The sequence below is a fragment of the Papio anubis genome, chromosome 7 (genome assembly GCF_008728515.1).
Source record: "Papio anubis isolate 15944 chromosome 7, Panubis1.0, whole genome shotgun sequence".
Taxonomy (NCBI): Eukaryota; Metazoa; Chordata; class Mammalia; order Primates; family Cercopithecidae; genus Papio; species Papio anubis.
The window spans coordinates 68,792,665-68,807,879 of NC_044982.1; the positions used below are offsets into that span (position 1 = coordinate 68,792,665).

General features: G+C 37.0%; 1 protein-coding gene across 3 annotated transcripts in view; it reads right to left on the bottom strand.

The window, feature by feature from the left end:
* The window catches only part of TTC6 (tetratricopeptide repeat domain 6), a 228,133-nt gene that overhangs the window by 110,855 nt on the left and 102,063 nt on the right, over positions 1-15,215 (bottom strand). For all 3 annotated transcript variants that reach the window (XM_009211439.4, XM_017961138.3, XM_021941153.2), the window contains one exon: positions 12,652-12,846. In XM_009211439.4, the coding sequence (XP_009209703.3) occupies positions 12,652-12,846 (195 nt within the window). The remainder of the gene's footprint in view (positions 1-12,651; positions 12,847-15,215) is intronic.

A 15,215-nucleotide genomic window follows, 5' to 3' on the forward strand; every position in this document is an offset into this window, starting at 1 on the left:
GGCTTAAAAATACATTAACTTTTGTACTGTAACACTTAACTGTAAAATAAATATAAAATAAACATAAAGACAAAATATCCAAGAATATATACATAGTCAAGTGCCACATACATATTATAGATATATCGATTTCACATTGAAGCATTTAGAGCTACTGTTTCCTCTAACTTATTGATACACTATTATATGAAGAATCACTTTATGAGTTACCAAATGTGAAAATTAAGCATACAAAAACCCAACTGATTACAGCAGGTTAATAATATACTGAAATCTTCAAATCCCATCATTCCTGCTGTTAAGAAGTAGACCCACTCAGAGCCAGGCTGGAGAAGATATGGCTTTGTCAGAGTAGAGTCATGAATAAAAGCTTCCTATCTTACCTACTAAAATACTTGAATTCAAGGAGAGTTTAAAACTCTACTCCCAGCAAGGTGAATACCACTGCCACTTAACACCCATTCCATCCTCCTTCTAACGTGCTTTTCTGAACTGCCAAGGATAGAAAGGTAAAACTCTCTTGGCCAGGCATGGTGGTTCATGCCTGTAATCCCAGCACTTAGGGAGGCTGAGGCAGGGAGATCACTTGAGGCCAGGAGTTCAAGACCAACCTAGTCAACAAAGTGAAACCTCGTCTCTACTAAAAACACAAAAATTAGCTGGGTGTAGTGGCACACACCTGTAGTCCCAGCTACTCAGGAGGCTGAGACACAACAATTGTTTTAACTCAGAGTGCGGAGGTTCCAGTGAGTCAAGGTCACGCCACTGCACTCCAGCCTGGACAACAGAGTCAGATTCTATCTTTAAAAAAAAAAAAAAAAAAAAACTCTCCTGAAGCCAGTGTTCTCGATATTATTTAGAATCCACTAACCAAATGCCATTCAGAAGGCAGAAGGTTCTGATGTTTCTGTTGGCAAGTACAGTCACGACAATGTTGAGTTCTTCTGTAGCAGTGTTCCAGTAAAGTTACGACTTTGTGAGTTGTGTTTTTTATTTGTTTGTTTTTTGCCAGTGAGCACGTCAAACAGACACAGTGTGGCTCCAGAGTCCAAAGTTGTGACAGTAAAGGCTACTTAATCCCTGAATCTCAGTTAAGGTGGTATGTTGCCAGTGCTGGCTTCCAGATATGCCGCCTTCCTGTGTCAGGAGCAGCAGCGTCCCAGGCAGCCAGTTAAACATGCTCTGTGAGTCATCCCCAGGAGATCTCCCTACCTAATGCCCCATTTTTCTAACCCTCTCATTGATTTTAAAACACCAAATTCCCATTACTAAGTCCTTTTTTGCTTAAAATAGCTACAGCTGTGATATGATTTGGCTGTGTCCCCATCCAAATCTCACCTTGAATTGTAGTTCCCATAATCCCCATGTGTTGTGGGAGGGACCCGGTGGGAGGTAATTGAATCATGGGAGTGGTTACCCCATAGTGCTGTTCTCATGATGTGAGTGGTTTATCACAAGAGCTGATGGTTTTATAAGGGGCTTTTCCCCCTTTTGTTCATCATTTCTCCTTGCTGCCACCATGTGAAGAAGGACATGTTTGCTTCCCCTTCCACCATGATTGTAAGTTTCCTGAGGCCTCCTCAGGCCTGCAGAACTGTGAGTCAATTAAGCCTCTTTCTTTTATAAATTACCCAGTCTTGATTAGCAGCATATGAACAGACTAATACAAGATGTTTCTGTTTTCTGAAGCTGAATTCCAGTGTATCCAGAAAAACAAAGGAACAGGGGAAAGTCTAGGGACTAAGAGAATGAGCCAAGTGAATACATACATCAGGATGAATAAGTATTTCTAAGATAGGTTGGGAGGAGAAGGAGATGGTGATGAGGAGAGCGGTGACTAAGAAGTTATCTAGAAGCACTGCTGTACTTTTCTCTGGCTCTAAGCCAGAAACAGGATAGTAAAAGTCATTTATAACTTACTGTCTTTTGCTCTTTCATATTCCAAAAGCATGCTAAATAAACAGAAATTGGACTGGTTGGAAGAAAGTGAAGGTCACTGGACATTCTAGAGTGCATAGTTCTGATAGACATGAATGGAGGCTTTGGTGGAAAGTCTTACCTAAGGTTAGCCTTTATGTTCCTGTATGACAAAGATGAAGCACTTACCTGGAAATTTTTATCCAGATTTTCCCTGCTTCCTTCTTTCTGTCCAGAGAAAAGAACCAACCCTTTCTAGAGTTCTGTCTGGAAAACACCACTATCTCAGTGGTTCAGACTGAAAATCTCTTCATCACCAATCTCTTCCTCACTCCCAATAGTAATGACTATTTCTGTTCATTCTCCCTCCATGATATCTCTCCTGTTCATTGCATCTTCTCTCATCTGAGTCCTGTGATACCATCTTTGCTGGTCCCTTACTTCCAGACCCTCCCTCCTCCAATCCATGCCACATATCCCTGAAACTGTTGTTATCAGTCACCCCCTCTCCAAACATCTCACTGACTACACACACAGTATATATAACCCAAGCTCCTGACTCTGGCAGTCAGGGTCCTTCACAGTCTGGGCACCATCTACTTTGCCAACTCTGCTTCCTTCCCCCAACCTCCCACCCAAGCTACATTTGCAATGCAAAAAAAAAAATGCCTTATGTGCTGGGATTACTCCAGGAGCAATAGGGGAAACAGGCAAAATCAACAGGCCATTATAGTACCGAGTGGCTATGGAAATGGAGAATGATGAGAGCAAGACCTTCAGATCTCAACTCCTCCACAGACCTTTACAAATCCTCCTCTACCCAGCCCAGATTCATGTCTGACTCCCTGGTTTCCCTGTTGCATTTCATCTGCTCTTTCATTATACAATATACTGCATTCTATTCCATATGCCTTTTTCACAGTAGAGCATAGGCTTGTTTGGGAGAAAAAGTGAGACTTACTCATTTTCTGTCTCCCAAAAACTTGAATGGAGTAGGTACTAAATAAATACTGTTGGATTTTGGTTGAGTAAGAAAAGTCTCATAGCCAAAGCCAGCCCCATACTCTGCCCTGGGAAACAGAATCACTGGTAAGGCATGAGATGCTGGGGGTTCTCAAAGTGTGTTTCCTATTGAGCAGCATTATTATCATATAAGAACTTGTTAGGAATGCAAGTTATTGAGCCCACCACAGACCTGAGTCAGAAACTCAGGAGCTGAGGCCTAGCCATCTGTGTTATAACCAGCCCTGAAGGTAATTCTGTACACTCTGAAGATGGAGAACAACTGAGGTACTCAATCTTTCCTAAAACAGCCTAATCATAAGAATATCCTGGGATGAAATCAAATTTGCATCTTCCCAGACCCCTTCTCTGAAGATTCTAATTCAGTAGGTTTGTGATAGAGCCTGGGAATTGACAAACTTATCAAACAACCCAGATGACTCTTATCCTCAAGAAAGACTAAAAATCACTAATATAGTAGAAAGAGTGAGCCTTTAGAATGAGGTTAGAAAACAGAATTTGAGCCCCTCCCTGTGCTGTTTCCTTCTTCAGTCTGTTTCCTCATTTACAAATGGCAACAGTGAGTTTTTCAGAGTCAAATGTCTTAGAAATCATGTATGTGAAAAGGCTTGCATACAGAATATGCTAAGAAAGTGATTGATATTATAACCACTATTGTTTATGAACACTGAGGGAGTTGAATGAAGGAAACAAGCCCACCTCTCTTGGAGTGAAAGTTAAACCTCCTTTTGGGTCCACATTGGCATCCCATGAGGCCAGAGAGAGAAATGTATTTCTGATTGTATGATGCTGTTAAAGAAGTTTGGAAAACATTTGTTCTAAGTTGTGAGTACTCTGAAAAAATCTCTGCACACATCTTCTATGAGTTACATAAAGGTGACTGTGAGTTACATCTTGTGAAGCATGGAGAAGGGATCTCCCTCCAGCAATCCTCCCCTACCTTGGCATGACCCTAACAGACAGGTTCTCCATCACAGCTTCACTATCTCTTCCTTAACAAATTTATCTTGCTCTTTGGTGTACAAAAGCCTGCGAGAGGCTTCACAGGATGTAGATCACAGTCACTCTTAGGTAACTCATAGAAGATGTATACAGGGAATTTGAAGAGTGCTCACATACAAAAGTTTCATCAAAGTCAATCTCACATGCAATGGTTCTATTCTAGATACCATTTTTTTAAAGTGCTCATAGCAAACTGATTCACACTAAACTGATTTCACAACCCACTCACTGGGTCGCAATCCACAATTTGAAAAACATTAACTTACAGAGAATGTTGTTTAAAAAGCATACGCCAAGGTCTGGAAAAAGCTTTAGGTTTTCATCTTCTTGAAAATGTTAATCTACGAATAACTTTCTTTAGTCTTTTATAATTTTTTTCTTTGAAATCTACAGCAGAGGCATATGAATACTTCGTATGTTTTAAAAAGATCAGAAAATATAGTCTTGATAAAATAACAAGTCTATAGAAGAGTAAGTATATAACTATATATATGTGTGTATATATATACATTTTACAAAACATGATTGGGGAGGGGGAAATTGTATTTTTAATCATTGTAACTTCATTGCTACATGCAAACAGTGACATCTGGTGGAATGAGACTGCTTTACTTTTTTAAAAATCCAGCTTTCACATACTGGCAATTATGGAAACAGACGAATTTCCAAACAATTCCTTTTTTGGTATTTCCATATAAAAACAGAAATACACAAGTGTTAACTCTTACCAGACATTGATAGTGCATACTGAAATGATTTTTTGTCATCCCAAACTGTATTTTTAAAAACATGTTAAAGACATACTGACGGGGCTATTTGTTCAAAGTGGATATAACAGAAATTTAAAATGAGGTTACTATTAATTCCAGTTCTATCTCTGCCACCAACTGTGACACAGAGTGCAAAGCTTTGCCTCAGTCTCCTCATCCATAATATGAGAGGTTTAGGCTAGGGAACTACTAAGATGTCTTATAACTCTGTTCAATGTACTGCTGCGACATATACCACCAACTCACACAGTGATTCTCATGTTCTTTGGTGTAATACCTTAGGTCACTGCTTGGATTATGCAGCAAGGAACAAGGCCGTGTAAGGGGTAGGGGTGGGGCCAGGATTAGACCTGATCATTGAGAAATGACAGATGGTAGGGTGAAGGTCAGTCGCAGATACCTAAACTGGTAGGAAATAAAAAGCATATCAGACAGAACAGAGTATTACAAATGAAGTGTAACAGACCACAGGTCTTGGGTGTACTGTAATTAGAAAGGTTTAGTATGAGATGACGGCACATTTGGGTGGGGGGCAACGAGTGATAGGAAGTATAAAACCAGGCAATATTCAGAGACTGCAAAGCTTTCAGTAATTAACATCAGAGAAGTCTCCTACAATGACCAAGGCCACATCCTTGGCCTAGAATCAAAACAGGATTTTCAGTTCCTAGGAGGCAACAAGCAATAGTAAGATAAAATCCTCATCCTATATAAGCAGAAGCCCAGGTTCCAAAATTGGTTCACAATTGATCAAATACAAACCACCAAGGGCAAGTAAAATATGCTTCACACAGATTATCCAACTAAGCTCCTCAGATTCTTCCTAGATTAGGTCAAATTGGTCCTAAAAACAGAATGAGGGTGAGTATACAAATTAAGCATAAAGAGAAAAAATGAAAGGGCCTTTCACAAATACACAAAGCAGTAGAATATAATAAAAACCACATTTAAAATTATAAAGACCTGGGTTTGAATCCCAGCTGTTACCAGCTACATAAACATGGACTAGTCAATCATTATGCTGTATTTTTTATTTGGGAAATAAAATTATTTTATCTACTACTTAGAGTTGTTATTAATACAAAATTATATAATAAATGTAGTATATTTCAATGCATTTTTCTGTTAGATAATTTTCCATTTTCTTGACAAATATTACTACCTTATTTGAAGGATTTGGATAAAATCTTTCAAATAAAAGCACACCTTAAATATTTGATTTGTAAGCTATCATCAGTAGAGATAGTAAGTCAAACTACTCATATATGTGTCCTTACATTTTTATTTATATATATAGATATATATCCTCAAAGGAATATGTTATCAAAATAACATCTATAATGTCATTTTCATAAAATGTATGTATATATAATATATGTATATGCACAGAAGAAAAGCTTATAGTAATCTACCATATAGAAAGCGTGATAGGAAAAGGTCACCCTTAGTACAATATTTTTAACAATCATAGAGAGAAACTATAGAGGCAAATTTTTCAGATCCTGTCCCATCCCACCCCCAGTGCCTTTCAGGATTCTGACTGACTCAACTGCTAACATAAACCTGCATCTCTGGTTCTCCTACTTAAGATCTAAAAGTACTATTCTAATACCTCCAAGATAAACAGTCAAAAAATGCCTGGTAAATCTAGCCAATATTAACTTTGGGGAGCCAGAAATAATTTGCCTTCATTCAAAGTTGAGTACACAGAAAAACCCAAAATGATTTCTGTGAAGACTGTCTCCAAGCTACAAAAATGAAACACAGCATTCAAAAAGTGACAGAAAGAACATCCTTTTGGGAAAGATTTATTATAGGACACAAAAATATTTTAGAAAGATTCTGCTTTTTTTCTTGAGGTAATAAAATTCATATAAACAAAAGAGATTCTCTTAAGAGACTGATAGAATTTAGAAAAAAATCTGTAAATGCCATAGCAGTCTCACAATGGAAATTAGAAGGACTTTTTAAAATTTATACCACAGAAAATGAAACCACTGAAGAACAGAGGTTTAAGAGATAAATCTAAGCAAAACAATGATAAATATAGAGGAAAGATAGTGAAGATCCAACATACAGCTAATTGATATTCCTGAAGAAATGCACAAAATAAATAGAATAGAAATATTACTCAACATAAAACAAAAAAGTCTTATAGTGAAGAACTATATTTGCATACAACAAGGGCTTTCCACGTACCCCCAAAAATTAATTAGAAAGCAATCCAGTCTCAAACATATGCTAGGGAAACTGTTCATTTTAAAGCAAAACATAAAAATTCTGTAAGCATCAAGATGAGTAGGAGAAACATATTACATGCAAATAAATGAAAAACGGGTTGGCTTTAGATTTCTGTCTCACAAGATTAGACATCAGATAATGATACAAACAAAAAACACATAGGCAAATGCTGGCAGATAAAACAGATTATAGGAAATAGCAAAGAAGCAAAAAAGGAAAAAGAAAATATAAAATGACAAAATAATACCAAGTACATCTGATAGGACAATAAATGAATATGGGGTGATGCAACCTATTAGAAAAAAACCTATCAGAAAAAAATTCTGATTAGCTCAAAAAATACTTAAGTCTACGCATTCTACAAGGGACACAATTAAGACAGACTAAAATTAAAATGGAAATATATGCCATATAAATAAAGCAAAAAATAAAACAAAGTAGCTTTCATTTTTATGGGTTAAGTGTACAATGAAAACAAAATGATCACAATCAACAGTTTCTTGAACTTTTCTCGCACACACAGAAAAAAATTGTTTTATATAATACACATGTTGTTTCTGAATTTAGTTCTAACCCTTTCAGAATACAGAGCTCTACTTCATTCTTTATTATGGTTGCAATGCATCTCATTATTGAGCGCACAATTAAAATTCTTCCATGATGGACACTTAGGTTGTTTCCAGTTTTTAGTTATTATAAAAAGCGATACGATGAACATCCTCATGCATTTATCTTACCAATTGATAGTCATCAGCATATAAATGGCATTTAAAGCCATGGTCCTGGATGAGATCACCTTGCTAAGCCTGGGCAGTCCAATGTTGAGAAGTTGAGATGAGGAGACACCAGGAGGAGGGACTGAGAAGTCATAGCCAAGGAAGCAGGAAGATAGCCAAGTAAGGAGTGGTCCCTAAGGCCAAGGGATAAATGTGACTTCTGGAAAAGTAAGTGATCAACTGTGTCAAACACAATTGAGAAGACAAGGACTGTGATATCTTAAAGCAAACCTGATCATGTCATTCTTCCTCAGAAAACCTATCAATGCTTTCCCAATTCACTGTGACTAAGAATCCCTCCCCCAAGCACTCACGTGTGCCCTCACATACACATACGGGGTAACTGTAAAATCCTGCCTCCGCTCTAGCTTCAAATGTATCACTGCTCTTCCTGTTCTCTAATACTGGACTTATTTCCAGTTCTCAGATGGATTCCAATTGTCCACAGCATGAACTCAAACTTCAAAGTGTATACAAATTTCCTGCATTTCTAACAAGTTCCCAGGTGATGGTGATGCCGCTAGTTTGTGGACTATACTTTGAGTACCAAAGACCTAAAACATTCTTTCCCCTCCTCCTTCCTATCTTCTATCCATCTTTCAGGTTTCAATTTAAGTATCATTTCCTCAAACCTCCCTAAATAATCAGGGACTCCTCTTACCTGTTTCCATAGCACTCTGCACAACTCTATATTAATTGTCGCATTCACAGTAATTAATTCACCTTTCTTTTCACTGGTCTCCAGGTTCCCTGAAGGCAGTGATTATATTTCTCTTGTTTGCAGATGCCTCTCTAGTGCCTACCTCTGTGCCTACTACAGAGTTAGGCATATCATTTGATTACTCGGATCAATATTTATTGACATGGAAAGATGTTTACACGTAAGTTTTTAAAAGTTAGGTTACAAAACATTATGCATACAGTATTATTCTAGTTTTGTCCTATATGATTTATTTGCAAAAGGAAAACTCTGGAATCCTATATTTAAGAATGTTTAACAGTGTTATCTATAAATGGCAAGATTTTAATTGTTTTTCATTTTCACATTTGCTTGCATGTTTTTGTATATTTGTTAAAATATTTTTATTGTTTTTTGTAATAAAATAATCAAAAATGAAATTAAACATTGAATTTTGACACTTAACCTTTGGTTTTTCCGTTGTTGTTGCTGCTGTTCTAATGTATAAAACTAATGATCTGTCCACATATTTTCCAAAAATTGACTAGGAATTTCTTTTTTAATTTGAAGTCAACTAGCGGGTTAAGTCTGGGATTTATAGCCTGGCATCGCTCACCACCCAAGAGCTGGCTATAAGGGGTGCCTGATTTGAAAAGGTCAGCCAATGTTTGTAGGACAGGATTTTTGCCACCAACTCTCTATTGATGGTGAATCAAGGAAATACGCAAGTAGTTTTAGATAGACAAATCAGTGAAATGGAACAGAAATCCATAAATAGACTCAATAACATGTCGGAATTTAAGGTATTTGAAAGTTAGCATTTCAAAACAGTAAGGAAAAGAAGATTCATTGAATAAATTATATTTTAAAATTGTTCTTATCAAAATAAATTACAAATGGATTAAATATTTAATTTTTTTCCAAAGGAAACCACAAAGTTACTAGAAGAAAATATGAGAGAATACCTTAAAATGTAAATGTATAAACACCCTTTCTAAGATTAGCATCAAGACTAGAACACATTAAAAAATTGCTACATTAAAACATTTCTGATAGCATAAAACACCAAAAACAAAACGAAAAGCAAGCAACAAATTGAAAAAATATCTATAACATATATGGCAAATAACTAAAATTTTTAATATAAAAAGATCATTCACAAAACAATACAAAAGAGATAAATGACAACTCCACAAAATGTGATCTAGTAATTCTCAAAAGGAAAAAAGCAAATAACCAAGAGACATCTAAAAATATGTTCAACCTTACGAGAAATGAATAAAAATAATAAAAGATTAGAAAAAATTCAACAAGAGCAACAATCATAGTTTGGTAAGGGTGTAAGGAAAAGAACAGTGTCATAAATTGGCATAAACAGTGTCACCATAGCTTGGTTATAGCAGTAACTATCTGGCCAGGCGCAGTGGCTCACACCTGTAATCCTATTATTTTAGGAGGCTGGTGCAAGAGGATCATTTAAGGCTAGGAGTTTGAGACCAGCCTGGTCAACATAGTGAGACTCTATGTCTACAAAAATAAATAAATAATAATAATTAGCCTAGTGCTACTCAGGAGGCTGAAGTGGGAGGAGCCCAGGAGTTCAAGGTAACAGTAAGCTATGATTATGCCATTGCACACCAGCCTAGGCAATAGACCAAGACCCTGTCTCTATTAAAAAATTTTTGTATAAAGCAGTAAATATCATGAAATAATTTAAATGTTCACAAACAATCTTGAGTGAAGAAACTCAGGCTATAGAATGTCACGGGTGGTTTAAACACGTACATATACAAGAGATGTCTGAAAGGCTATTCACCAAGTTGTTAACATTAATCTAAGTCTTTAAATACCTTTAATGATTTCCCCTACTTTAAAGCCTCAAATATAAAATCCCATACCAAAACTTTGAACTAAATGTCTATAAACTTCTCTATATAATATACAAATCATTTTTAAAGCAAAAATATGGCCAATACAAGACATTTGTATAGTTCTCATCATAATTACTGTTTAGCAAACTAAGCGTTAAGTTTGAACACTACACTATACTTCAAATAAACTTAAGTATATACCCTTCCAATTCCATTAAAATAGTCTTGGTATTTGCCATAAATAATGATTAACAAAATCAGGAAACATTAAAACTATACAACCACAAGTATTACTACCTTTGAAGTTAACTGATCATTGCACAAAAATTGCAAAAAGCCATCCGGTGAAAGGGTATTCATTTTGTTTACAGTTACCTTACTTGAGAACACTTGGTAGCGCAGAAAAAAATTATACATTTCTCTGAACTTGCAGGCTCAGCAGACAGATATATTTTGAAAAGGTTAAGCTATGTTTAGCAAGGTAATCCTCAAGAGATAGATGCTGGAGAATTAAATATTCAGTACTTAAGTTAACTTCTTATTTAGTACTTAGGAACAAATTGCCAAGAATTATCCTCATCAAATAGAACATTTATTGACTCTCGGAAAAAGAAAGTGAGGTCTACTTGAAGAAAAATATTTTCAGAATTGGAAAGTAACCAGCATTTCTAACACTTTGCATGAATAATTGAAGCTATAAGTCCTCCAAATGATGCTTGGCTTGCGTAGTGCTAATGGGAATAACTAAAAATGGTAGAGTTTCATGACTACTAGATTATGTTTATGTATTTATTTTCTACTCCCAGCTTTAGGCTTTAACATACATTCCAAAGAATGGCATGCTGAACTGCTGTTTTCTACTGGAGATACTGGAGCAGTTCTGAAATTTCAAAAATTCTTCATACACAATTTTTTTCAAGAATTTAATTTGATAAAGCAAAACTAAAAGACTTTAGATGTATAAAATTATGATTGATAAATAAATCCTAAAATTTTTTTTGCCTACATAGAAAACAAACATAAAAGTGACCTTCTTTTAGGGATTCAAATAGAAACTCATTGTGATTGCTAATCACTGGGAAACCAGGTAATTTTTAATTCATGAAATAATGCAGTAGTGTTGCCATTTTTACTAGAAGTTTGAGAAAACGCATTCAAAATATGCCATGAAAAGTATGGTTACTAATGATTTTGTGACAGTGTCATTAAAAGTAATATTTTAGAATAGTATTCTCATATACCTAGGATAGTTAAATTATAATACTAAAAAAGTTTCCATTTAACTTAATATTTAATATTTGTAATAGTTTTAAAACATGTAGTACATTTTTCAGGATTTTTACCAAGGCTTCTGAAAGGTAAGAGACTAGAGCAAGCATTCTCAATGGGTAGGTGATATCCCTCCCTGGAGGTGAAAATTGGTGCTTTGGGTGGGGGGAGCACAGAGTGATTAAAGCTTACTCTTTTTATTTATAAAGGACATACATTCATATAATATATAAACAGATATACAGTATATCTAGCACATTAAAATTTAATCAGGAGGGGTGATTAGAAAAAAAAAAAAAAGCCTTAAAATTCTCTTTAAGTGGGTGATAATGAAAAGGCTGATAAAAACTGAGTTAGACAAACCTGGATTCTAGTCACTATGGAGAGATAAGAACTTCAGCAAGTAACCTGATATCACGAACCCTAAATTTCTTCATGAATAAAACGGAAATTACAACTTCTCCCTTACAGTTGAAGATTTAAATAGGAAACATATGCAAAGCACACAGCACAGTGCTCAGAATATAGTTATTGCTGCATAAATATTAGGTTCCTTCCCTTTTCTCCTTTCTTTTGAGGATGCTGTAAATTATACACTCTCCACAAAAGAATATGCAGATTCCAAAGGAAAGTGAGACCCAAGAAGGGGAACGAACTCCAAGAGCAATGACTTTTGTATGTGATCCCTGGACCCAAGTATGCCCAATGATGGTGAAATCTAGTTCAAATAACTGGGTCCAAGTGTCAAATCTGTGATTTTTTTAATTGTCTATGTGTAGCTAATTGCTTACATTTTATTACTTTCAATTTCCACATTTGTACTCCAGAGTTGTGATGACAAACAGATGAGATCATGTATGTAACACTCTGGGAATACTAACGTTACCTTACGATTGGGAATGGGTTCATGTTAATATCATCAGGAAATGGAGACACAGACCTAGACTGTATACCTGAGGAAGCGGCAGAAAAAAAACAAAAACTGCTCCCTTCTCTTTAGTGTCCAAGAACAGAATCAAGTCTTTAAAATCTAGAACTCAAAGGCAGGATTTATGTGATAGTTTACATTCAGTTTAAAATCAAATTACCAGTGGAACTCTTACCTATCTGCTTGTTCTTCATCTGTAAAGTGATCATCTAAGAAAGAGGTTCCAAATTTTCCAAGCAGGGTATTGTGGCCTTTCCTGTTAGCAGTGTGATACACTCGAGAAGCCAGGCGCAAGTCAATGGGCAGTTCCTGGGCTGGGATGGTGGTGCACAAATCATGAAGGTGCGGCATGGAGTAGTCTCGTGGAATTCTGCAACAGAGAAAAGAAAGTGGGCTTCTTTCATCATTTTGTGGCCTTTAGATATAAAGTACATTTATACTGACAATTTAGTTCAGGCTCTAAAGACATATATAAATATAGGAGATCTGATTTAAAACTATAATAATGGTATATAACAAATGTATTATCACAATCTCAGGCCATTGTCCAGAGCTTTAAACTTGTATCCAACTGCCTGCTGAATAGCTCAACCTACACCTCTACAGACTACAGTCTACAGGCACCTCAGGATCAAGTCTAAAAACACACTCTTTATCATAATCTCATCCCAACCTCTTCTCTCCTGAACTCTGAAACTCAGTCTGTGGACACCATATCCAGCCATCACGTATTACTCCTTTGCTACTCTGCTCAAACGCTAATGTCCCTAAAGAAGTGGAACAATATAGGTAGGACATTATCCATTAACTAGCATTGATAGAACTCTGGGTCTCTCTAAGTTAGTGTGGCATCTCCCTTCCCACTCTGCTGGGACTTGTATGTCTTTCCTGTCTTTCCTAAGTAGAGAGGATGACATGAAAATCTGCTTTTTGTTTTTGTTTTCTGTTTTTTGTTTTTGAGACGGAGTCTCACTCTGTCACCCAGTCTCAGGCTGGAGTGCAGTGGCACAATCTCGGCTCACTGCAACCTCCACCTCCCACGTTCAAGCGATTCTCCTGCCTCAGCCTCCTAAGTAGCTGGGACTACAGGCCTGTGCCACCACGCCCAGCTAATGTTTGTGTTTTTAGTAGAGATGGGGTTTCCCCATGTTGGCAAGGCTGGTCTCAGACTCCTGACCTCAAGTGATCCGCCCGCCTTGGCCTCCCAAAGTGCTGGGATTACAGGCGTAAGCCACTGCGCCCAACCCAAAATCTGCTTTCTTAATCCCCAGTGCCACCTGTCATCCAATCAACAAATAATTATTGAGCACCTACTATATGCCAGATTCTGTGCTAGGTCATCTATACACATTTTCTCTAATTCCCACGATGAAGCTGTATTGGAGGTATAATTATCCGTATTTTGGGTAGGTCACAAAATTAGTGGGTAACCACTGGGATCCACACACAACATTACTGGCTATTGACCAAACTTCTTGCCTATTAGTGACTTCTGGGTGGAAGTGGTCCTTCTCCAGAAGTACTCCATCCCCACCTTCCTATTAAAGCTTACATAACCAAATGACCTTCTTTTCATCCAATCCAACCCAATCCAATCAGCTTTAGATCTTTAGATCATGTTCTCTTCTGAACCCCAAAACACAGCTGAGAATATGAATGACTTGTTGAAATTGCTCTTCCTTCACGGGCCTTTAAAACTGCAATATCCCAGAATTTCCATCTACCTCTCAAATTCATCATAATCTGACTTAGTCATTGGTTTTCCTTCTCCAGTTTCCGAACTGGGTGTGGCTTCTGAGGTTTGAACTTTTCTTTGTACATTGGAAAAATCATCTTTAGTGTTTCAGCTATTACCTCTGTGCTGAGAGCTCCCGAATCTTACTTCCAATATCACTACCTCAACTAGATTTCTCATTTTGGAGACAGAAAACATCTTTGACCCCTCTCTCTTTCACCTGCACATCCAATGCAAAACAGTTTATCCCCTGCACAGGATTGCTCAGATGTGCTCCATCTCCATCCTCACTGCCAGCATACCCTTCATCACCTCAGCCTGCACAGGCAGTCGTTCGCCAGTTCAGTTGAGCACTGCAGCCTCTGTCTATTCCCCTCTGCAAAATTCTACCAGATCGATCTCCTTTAAGTGCTCCTTTACCCAGCACATTGATTGGTTGTTGCTTACTGCATTTGTCTCACTTCCTTTCTCTACATTTCAAGGCTCCTAGCCTTTGGACTTACTTCTAGCATAGTGATTAAGAGTACAGACTCTGGAGTCAGACTGCCTGGGTTCAAACACTGTTTACAATTCTCACTTGGTCATAAGCAAGTCAATTAATTTCTCTATACCTTGTCCTGGATACAGTTGCTTTAAGAAAGAAGAGTGAATGCATTTAGAACAGTGTGTCTCACCTGGCAGAAGTTAGTTATTCTCATCAGTTTCCAGGACAAATCACAGGGATAGACCTGTCAGTTCTTTCAGTTATGGATACAGTGCTGTCTACCCTTTTGTCCACGTCTAAATATTCTTCAAACAAGATCTCAAGGACAGACTTCTCTGCCAAGTTTATCTTTTTTTCTTTTTTACAAACTGTCTTTTTTTGTAAGCTGCTCTACTCTTGTGTCACCCATTTTGACCCTTTATCTAGAGGGTTAATGCTGGTCTGTCCACTGACCACTTCATATGGCTGGGACTGATTCAGAGATTAGCATGGTGTAAAGACTATAGACTTTGGAGTTGGG